Raw genomic sequence first — 11157 nt, 5'->3', positions numbered from 1 at the left:
AAAATTAATTTGGTAATTTTGCATTTTTTCCTTTCTGAAGTCACTTGAATAAATAAACTATAAATAATCAAATTTTTGTTTTGATTTTTTTCAATTTCAATTGGAATAATTTTAAAAAATAAAAAAATCAATTTTCAAATTTAATAAATGTCTTAAAAGAAATTTTAAAAACAAAAATGAAGCCAAAAATATTATAAATAATTAATAGATAGATTTATTATTACATATATTTCTTATTAAATATTATTTTAATTATACTTTTTCTTGTAGTTTTATTCATATTAGTAAATAAAAAACAAAAGAAAAGAAACAAAAAATAATTAAAATATTCAATCTTGAATATAATACCTATCATTTGTAAATATCTGAATATATTACATTAATTTGTTACAATACTTATAAATGTTACGATTGGGAATATATTTTATTATCGAAGTATATAAATGAACGATAAATTAATGATTAATTTCAATCATTATTTATTATCTTTTCATATAAATGATAAATCTTTCTATAATTAATTGTATAATTAAAATATAATAGTAATTAAAATTAGTTTTATAATTAAAATACAATATGTGATTTCTCTTCAAAATAAATATCTATTCAATGCTTTAGAATAATAGCATATATATTTTGCAAGTAACAAGAAATTTTGGAAGAAATATAAGTCAGATTGATTGATATTTTAATATACTCATAAAAATAAGTATATTCATTGGCTAAATTAATAATATGACATCACAGATAATACAGCACTATATATTGGTAAACAAAAGAAAAGAATGTATTTCTTTTATTTTTGTATCATCTCAGACTTCTTGTGACATTGTTCGTATTATATATTATATATATTGTGTAAAAATATTATTTATATACATATTTTTATTATATATTTATTTATATAAATATTTATAAAAAAAAACAAAAAAGATAGCAAAATAAAATCAAGCAACGTTAAACCAATTCATTCCGAATCTGCATTATTGTCTCAATGCTATTTATTCTTTTTTATATGGTGTGATTGCCTGGACTCACCGATCCTCTTGACGTGGACGTCTCGATTGAAGGAGACGCTTCTTTCAGCGGACTTCCGCTCGGAAACGGAAGTTCCGGTCGAATCAGGATGTAGTAAGTCGACAGGAGGGTTGCAGGCTTCTCCCTCTCTTAAAAACTCCGTTTGTTGAACCTCGAGCATCTTCCCGTCTTTTCACTCCCAATCATAACATAGAGTCGGACACCAACCAGTTTTTCTTTTTTCTCTCTCACTCTCTTTTTCGTTGTATTTTTTCTTTTTTTCTCTCTTACCTCGAAACCCTCGCACACAAGTGTGCCTTAATACCCTGGCCTTTAAATGCTGTCACCTTTCTTTTCTTTCTATACTCTCTATCTCCCCTCTCCTTCCCTCTTAGACCCGATCACCGACCTGTAAGCCAAGCAAAGCTGTGCTTTTAATATAAATCTGTGAGACAATCTTTAATCTCATCGATTGAGATTTATGTTTTATCTCTTATGATGGTATATATAATATGACTATTTCATTTTTTTTCTTTTTTTTAAGTAATATTACTGAATCGATTATACTTTCTTATTGGATAATATCGTTTCTCTTATGCTAGAACCATATATATATAATTCGATAATTTAATTTATGAAATTTTTTTTATTTTAAATGTTATAATGATATAATATATTAAAATAATTATCGATATCAAAATTTTTCAAATATTAATATTTTAATTAATATTTCAATTTCATTATATAATATTGCTTATCATTGTAATATGAAATTAAAGATACCAAAGTTCATTCCATTTTCTCAAAGAGAAATGTATATATTTGTAATTTTAACACGAGAGAAACAATATGATTCTAAAAGATCTTCAATGTGATGACATTTAATTTTTTTTCCATATTTTTTTTGTTTTTTACTTATTTCTAATTCTTTTTGATTGTCAGATTAGCAAATATTTGGATAAATTCTGTAAAGTTAAACATAAAAAAAATATATATAAAATTATACATGAGAAGATTGAATATGATTGTGAAAAAAAAAATGAGAACATATTTACATAAAAAAATTTACATATCATCAATTTGAATATATGGTAAAAAATTTTAATCAGTTTACTAATAATGAAAATAATACAGTTACATATGCACGTTCTATATACAGTTCTATATGCACGTAAATAAAAAAAACATTTTAATTTTTTTTATCACAGTCTTAGAAATGTTTTTTTAATATCTTTAGCGGGAAACTTGTAAAGTTAGTATGTATGGATTTCTTATATGTATACAAAAACATTAATACAAGTATATGCATATGCGTGGCTGTGAGGCTATATATATTGATCTATTTGCGGTTGTCCTTATTGCGGTTAGAGAAATCGCTTCTATCGATTTAGAGTCAAATCGGAGGATAGTACTGGTTGCAGTCGTAAATAAAAGTACTGACCGTATTCGCAGTGTAATGCTTCTTTTCATATTTTGCCCAGAAAAACACTAAATACTATATATCTCTTTTATTTATTTAATAAATTTAGAGTAAAAATTTTAAATTTTAAGAAATAATTATTAAGTAAGAAATTTATTATTTTGTGAGAAATCAATTTGTTTTATTGTATCTGAATTTCTTTGAAAAATTAGTTTATATCATTCGTCAAAAATTTTTTTAGCATTTGGAGTTAAACTTAAAAAAAAATTTATGTAATTTAATAAGCAAGATTACGAAGATTCTTTGTGAATTTTTAAAATTTAGCATTTTAGATATATAGAAATATTTAAAACTTTGATAATATCTTATATTAAACTTTCTTAATGATATTTAACAAGAAAAAAACAAATTTATATAAAATCATGTATTATAAAACACATTTACTGTGGAATCTATCCTTTTGATTGTCACATAACAGTTGATTTGATTTTTTCAAATTATAATAAATATGACTGTCAACAAGATTATTTTCGCATGCACACAATGAGAACGTGTTGTTCGAACATGTGCACATGTAACGTTGATGATCGCAATGAAATGCGACGAGTGATAATGGTCTCCATTGTCATCATGCAATCTGATGAGACACTCAAACATATACCTGCAAATAGATTATTGACAGTTACGAGAATAATGATGACGATGTGCAATGGTGACAATAAACTCGTGATTGTGCGATAAGCTACTTTGAATTTTTTAATTTTATTTTATCTTTCATAAAGCATCATACAAAGCTATAATCTCGAGCATAATTTTACTATTTTACTACAACATTACTATTTTATTATCAATCGTGTAATCAAATACACATCTTTTAAATATATCGAATATCGTTATTATCAGTTTAATTTTCACTATTTTTTTGAATTTTTCAAATATCGTTATAAAAAACATATATCAACATTAAGCGAAAGGAATTTGCCATTTTCTTTGAGATATAGAATAAATTTTATATTATATAAAGATATTATAAATATATATTACTTGAAATAAAACTATGGTATATTAAAAAAAAACTTTCTAACAAAATTGTAAATTTATAATAATAATCTACTTATTATTTTTTTAATTTAGATGATTAGGATGTATTCGGAATGTCAATTTGAAATTTTGACATACAATATAAAATTTTCAAATTTTCTACAACAAATGACATTATTCGAACAAGAAAAATACAAAGATATCTATAAAAATAATTGATTTGCTAAATACCCTACAATTATTTCATATAATTTAATAAATTTTTTTGTTTCTCTTATTCTCTTTAATGATTAAACAAAAAATGATTAACGGATATTTTTTTAATGAAATGTGAATTAAATAATAGAAAATAAAGAAATTCATTCAAAAAATAAAAATACTTCAAAAAAAAGAAAGAATTATTTCCAATTGTTGGAAAAATATTTTTAATTAAATAAATCATTAACAAAATCATTGAAGTTTCATTTCGAATAAATAAAATTCTTAACAATCAATTTCCAATTACCAAGCAATGAAATAAAGTGCGATTAATCAATCCCTTCTATAGCATTTTCACTTTTTAAAAAGGAGCGAACGATACACAGGTATCACAATTTCAGATTCAACCTGCGTTCGCAAATATCCGTGTAGGATCTTGGCCGCCTTTCGAGCTTGCAAGGGTGACCTCGTATGCGCTTCATCTCTCAAGGCCATCTAATAGCGATAATTGTCCGTGGTTCAAACACCCATACTTGGGGGTTGAGTTCGACGACTTTATTTTCCTTCTCACGAAAGGGCCGCATACTTCGAATGAGACAATTCGCGTGACTGTGATCACTAGATTAAGATACTAAACCGGCGTTACAACCATGTTTGGTAAAGAATTTTTCGTGAAAACAGTTAGAATAACAAAGAAATGTCCTTACTATCGTTATAAAACGGATATTGACATTGTCTTTTATTTTTTTCTTTGTCTTTTCTTTTCATTTTTTTTTCTTTTTTTTGAACTTAAACAGAATTAATTCAATAAATATTGATTTTTGTTATTTCCAAATTTTTATTTCATTAATCATTTATTAAATTGAAATATTTTTATATATGTATTTTTAACATAAGAAAATATAAAAAGTTATAAAGTTGGAGAAATTTGAAGAGCGAAATTTTTATAGGTGCGATAGAAGAAATATATATATACAATATATATTTCTTTTTTTAAACTTATCTGGTTTCAGATAAAGTTTATTTTTTAGAATATATATTTTAGGAAAGATGGTTCAATATAAACTTCATTCAAACAATAAAAAATGTGATTTTAAAAAGCTAATTTTAAAGCTGATTTTAAAAAAACTTTTTTTTATGACAATAAGAATTGTGTATAAGAAATTATGAAAAATCACAAGAAATGATTGAAATGAAAATGACGAATTTAATTAACAAGTTATACTATATCTGTTCATATCAATGGAGAATTGTGAATATGAGAATATAAATTATTATGTGTATGAATATATGTATATGAATATAGATTATTCAACTTAATAATATTTGAAAAATAAATATATTTCATTCATTATTTTATTCATATATTCTAATATTAACAAATTTTAAAAAATCGAATTTATATAATTCATTTATAATATAGATTTTAGAAAAAATATTATGTTAAAAGAAAATATACATTATATGTTGAAATATATATAGAATAAATAAAATAAATTTGCAATTAAAAAAATTAATTAATCTGTACACAACTTTCTAAGAAAAAAAGTTAAAATATAACCAATGATCAATCATAAGAGATAAATTCTTAAAACCTTATTATTCTTGACATTCGTTCGTGGTACGTGTGAAAAGTAATTAATCGCATCATCGAAAAATACTATATAATTCTCAAGCATTTTCGCCATTTCATTACAATAAATATATTATAATAAATAACAATAAATTCATTATAATAAATTTTATAAATATTTAGCATTTTCTTTTTTATTGTTTTTGCGCAGTGACATCCATAATTTATTATTCATAATAAAATCAAAAATTCGTGTTTGGAAAAATGTTTGCTATATTTTAAAAAAATCTTTTTAAAAAAATTTAAATTCGAATTTTTTAGATAAATAGATAGATATTATTCTATTTGTCTGAATAATTCATTAAATTAGAGATCGAACATATCTAATTTTTAAAAATCTATTATTTATTAAAAAAAAAATCATTTGAAGCATATTAATAATAAATCACAAATATGAAACAAATAATAAATAAAAATATTTCGATTTTTCCTATTAGCTGATAAACTGTTAATATTAAAATCAATTTATATTGCTACGAAAAATTATTAATTCAATGATCTAATGAAAACAAGAATTGTTATGAAAAAATTTGTGTTGAAATTTTTGATTGTTTAGTTTAAAACAACTTTGATAACGATGATTTGAAATTTTGCAGAAAATAAAAAAATTAAGAAGATCAAACTAATACATGATTGCTTTATATAATAATCATTAGGAACATACAATTTGCTTTTTTCGTTACTATGCTTTTTATGTTTCTTTTTCTAATTATTTATCTCAGAAATAAATTTAAGATCTTTCATAATTAATATGAAGCCGATTATTAAAATTAAACCCTGACTACTCTTAAAAGATGTTTATCACGAGGCTAAATTTATTGACAAAAACATATTGCTAACAATATTCGATTTTAAAAGCGTTTTAATCCCGCTTTGTTGAAATCTGAATATTTTTCCAATGAAGATGTTTATGAATTGTAACGATTGTCACATTGAAATTGTGAGGATAAAATAATCGATTTAAAAAACTAAATCAAACAATTCTTTACACTTCAGTTAGTACATTCGAATAAAACAAAAAAAAAAAAGTTGTGTAAATATTTTAGAATATTTGAGAAATAAATTATGTAAATTATTTTATAAAAAATTTTGTTTTAAATAGAATTAAAAATAGAAAATAAAAATTATTAAAAATTTCATTACAAGAAAATATTAATTATAATTATTATTTGAAATATATAAATATTATTCATAATATTAATAATATATATAATAATATATAAATATTATTTAAAATATTATTAATAAATTATTTGAATACAAAAGATTATAGAACATTTACAAATTCACAAAATTGTAAATAAATAAATAATTGTATATAGGAAAAGTTTTTTTTTTAAAATAAATAAAAATTTAAAAGGAAGAAATTCAAAAAAACAAAGATTCAAATTTTCAAGAATTAATTAAACATTAATTCGTTTTTTATACAGTTTATATAGTTTTTTATATAGTTTAATTAGAAAGAAAAACTTTCTAAGTAAAAGTTTTATAAATAAATTAAAAAATTAAAAAAAAAATAAATTAATTAAAAAAACAAAAGCTTACAAATCAATTACTTTTTTAAATTTTATAATTACAAAAAAAAGAAGAAAGACTTGTTATTACAATATTAAAGAAATTTAATAAAAAATAAAAAAAAAAAGCAAAATAAATTCTTGTATAAATTCTTTTATTAGATTTAAAACAATTTTATAATTTAAAATACTTCTATGTTATCAAATATAATATAAAACATATTCAAGCAATTCGCATTTTTCTAAATAATCTGTCTATTTCTTTATATTCATGATATCCAAATACATTCAATTTTATTATATTTCATATCAATTTCATATTATGTTACAAATATAAACTTCATTGAAAGATAAATTATATTTAAAACTGAACATTATAATTTTGTTAATTAATAATTAATTCAACAATTAATAATTAATTCAGCAACAATTTTATTTTAATTTGATAATTTCTTATATTAAGAAAAGAAATGATAATTATTTATTACATTTATTAATTTTAATGATCTCGAATGTTATCATTTTGAAATTTTTTTTATAGATGTAATCAATATTCAATCTTAATTTTTGAAATATTATTCAAAAATATGTTTAGTATTAGGCATCGTATTTAGTTATACATAATATACATATATAGCTTAAAAAATTCAGTTTTAATGACATTGATTTTAATATGATATAGAAATGATTCTAATCAACATTCAGAAGCTATTTTGTTATTATACATGTTATTATACACATATAATATGTTTTTGATAACTATTTTAATTATATAGTTTTCTAAAATTTTATAGAATAATTTATCGGATTTGGATTACATTTGTTTGATTTTAATATAAGTAACCATATTATAAAAAGATAAAATGAAAACCTTATTTTAGATCATCTTTTATCTGAATTGATATTTAAATATGTTTATATCAATCAAACTATTTATATCAATCAAATTATTTACATCAATCAAACTACAAATTATATCTATTAATTATTATATATAATAAATTTTTTTTATAATTTGTAATTATATTTTCTATTTATTATCTAAACTAAATCAAAATTAATTCAAAATTATCTATAAATATCCTAAGTTTATAAATCAAATCTTAGAAATGCGATATATAACATTGATAATATTTCTGCGAATATTTTGAAAATTAAAATCAAGACTATTTACATGTATTTAGAAGAAAATTATTCAAAATATTACTCTTAATAATATATTTCGAAATCATTGAAATCGATATTTTTTTAAATAATTAATAAAATAAATAATATTTAACTAATATTTAATATTATATTGTATTCAAAATTTAATACTATAAAGCTATATTATAGTTTATTATATATAAATACAAATATTTCACTAATAATTAAAAATAAAAGTATACACATATAAATATTTCATTTTTAATTATATATTTATTTTTTAATAAATTTTATTATTAGAATATCTAACAATAATAAGGTTAATAATTAAATATTGTAATTATTTAAAAAATTAATCATTCAATGATATCAAATTCAAAAACTAATTATACTAATATTTTCTAAATTCTCAAAGAAAATAAAAATAAAAAAAAATAATAATTTTATAATAATTTTAAATCAATCTTATTATTATTTACGATAGTAATATATATACATTATTTAAAAAAAATTAATTAATATGATAAATAATTAAAATATTAATTTCATTCAACAATGAAACTCGATACTGATCAGTCTAACACTCATTTGATAAAATTTCTTATTCAATAAATAGCATATATAACGTATGTTTCGTTGATACACTTTAAATGCAGCAAAGTCGTAAAAGAATTGTTCCTCGATTATCAGTATTCAAAACGATGTTATTTTTTTCTCTTACATACGATGAAACAAAAGAGATGAGACTAAAATAAAGGAAATTCGGATCGAGTCGTGGTAGATTCATACATTAAGATGAGGTACAATCTTTATTCCATGATTCTCGCCGCAAGCAGATAAAATAAAAGAGCAAGCAAAAGAAAGAGAGAAACAACAAAGATTGAACCACTCATGAAAGCTGGTAGAGACTATTTTTGGATTTAACAAGAGAGAAAGAAACAAGACGAGACTCGAAACCTCGTAATTGTATCAAACTGCATTGGTTTTTTATTTTGCGCCTCTGTTTCTTAGCAAAATTTTTAACTCACATATTTTTGAGATATAATCTTTTATACTATTTATTAACATGTTTTTCGGAATTCTATTATCATTCTAATTGATATTTTTTTCTTTTTCTTTTCTAAGTTTTTTTTATTATTTTCTACTTTTGACAATTTTTTTTTTAAATATTTAATTTATATATAATTTGATAATATTCAGAAATGAAAATAGAAATTAGAAATGGAAAATATTTTTCTTAATATTATATTTTTTATTAAATTCTAACTAAATATAAATATTTCAAATATTTTTTCTCTAAAATATCCTTCTTTAATAACTCAAAGAATTCAAATTTAAAATATCAGTAGAAATGAAACTTCTACATATCAAAGATGTAAAAAAAAAATTGAAAATTTTTAATTTACTTTCCTAAAATTACTCGTTATCTTAATTTTCTTTGTAATATTTCTTTTAAGCAAATTTTAAGAAAATAATTAATGATTTGAACAATATTGTACAAAAATATTAAATTAGATTTAAATTATTTGTCTCGTTTTAATAAATTTTTGGCAAATATTTTATTATTTTATATAGTTATATATTTTATATATTTTATATTTTATTTTTTATATAGAAATATAAAATATACGAAGAAAAACATTATGATATAAGATATAAAATAAATTTATTGAATTATAATTGATTAATTATGTTAATGTGTTAATTTTTAATATAAATTTTTAAGAAAAATATTCTATTGTTATTCTATAAATTTATATATATACAATATATATAAAATTCATGTAAAATATATTGTTATTATGATTACTTCGATTAAATATATAATGTTTCGAAAAAACTATTACTCACTTATTATATACATTTTATTAGAAAAATCTATACATCTATTATAGAATGTATTGTGAAATGATCATTATAAATTAAATTTAATTAAAATTAACTATCGACAATTAATTTTAATTAACGATTAATCCCAATTTCTTGTAATTAATATCTTATATATATATCTTATATATAAATTAATCAGATTAAACATTTTAATCGACTGAACATTATTTTATAAAAATAAACAGTATTCATAAAAATAAATTGTTTAACACATGATCGAAAATTTGTTTACAATAAATCCAATAAATCCAATGTTCATCATTGGATTCATATAGTGATTAAAATTCATTAGCACGAATTAATTGATCTTTTAGTTAATGTGATAGTATCTTCCCATTGCATTTCTGGTTTCTCTATCGACAATCCCCGCCACTCGATGACAGTAAATCGCACGCGTACTTGTTTTGCAATCTACTTATGCGTCTGCTGAAAGTCGTTTCCCTTTCGATTAACGTTTCGCCTTCTCGATCGTTTGATGAACATGGATCAAACGAGTCATCCATCCTACGATATACTTTCACGATCAGAGTAATTACAGTGATCTCGTTGCAAAGGTGAGTTGCGTATATCCATCCGTTCATTCATTCGTTTCGAAATAAATGATACGAAAGACTGCGATTTATGTGAAATTTAGAAGAATTTGATCTTTGACGAATGAAAATTTGATATTATTAATATGTTGATTAATGATTGATTGACGTGAGAATTTATTTTATATTTTTATATAGCATTAATGCGATATTGATTATATCTATATCATATCTTATAATATGCAAATATAATTTATTATAAGAATCATTGAAGTTAAAATATAGTTGAATTTTTAAACGTATTCAACAAATTCATTGAACACGTATTCAAAAATTAAAATTGAAAATGATACATTTGATTTAATAAGTACATTTTTAATATCATAATTTTTTTTATATTTAATACATATTTTCTATTATAAAGTTATTTGACAAATCGTTTAAAGAATATAAGAAAAAAGCATAATAAAGTAATAATAATAATAATAATAATAATAATAATAATAATAATAATAATGATAATGATAACAATGATAATAATGATAGCAATGATAGCAATGATAATAATGATAATAATAATGATAAAAATGATAATAATGATAATAATGATAATGATGATGATGATGATGATGATGATGATGATGATGATGATGATGGTGGTGGTGGTGGTAGTGGGGATGGTGATGATGATGATGAGGCTGCTGATGATGATGATGATGATGATGATGATGATGATGATGATGATGATGGTGGTGGTGGTGGTAGTGG

The 11157-nt window shown here is 21.0% G+C and overlaps 2 protein-coding genes across 2 annotated transcripts in view; one reads left to right on the top strand and one right to left on the bottom strand.

The window, feature by feature from the left end:
* The window catches only part of LOC102681511, a 49389-nt gene that overhangs the window by 35841 nt on the left and 2391 nt on the right, over positions 1-11157 (bottom strand). Inside the window, exon 2 of the mRNA XM_006616814.2 lies at positions 1039-1426. Within this exon, the coding sequence (XP_006616877.1) occupies positions 1039-1198 (160 nt within the window). The 5' untranslated portion in view covers positions 1199-1426. The remainder of the gene's footprint in view (positions 1-1038; positions 1427-11157) is intronic.
* Positions 10057-11157, top strand: part of LOC116185770 — a 3759-nt gene continuing 2658 nt past the window's right edge. Inside the window, exon 1 of the mRNA XM_031510996.1 lies at positions 10057-10413. Within this exon, the coding sequence (XP_031366856.1) occupies positions 10277-10413 (137 nt within the window). The 5' untranslated portion in view covers positions 10057-10276. The remainder of the gene's footprint in view (positions 10414-11157) is intronic.

Source organism: Apis dorsata, unplaced genomic scaffold (genome assembly GCF_000469605.1).
Source record: "Apis dorsata unplaced genomic scaffold, Apis dorsata 1.3 scaffold_271, whole genome shotgun sequence".
Taxonomy (NCBI): Eukaryota; Metazoa; Arthropoda; class Insecta; order Hymenoptera; family Apidae; genus Apis; species Apis dorsata.
The sequence above is the reverse complement of the archived record's forward strand: the minus strand, read 5'-3'. Positions and strand labels throughout refer to the sequence as shown.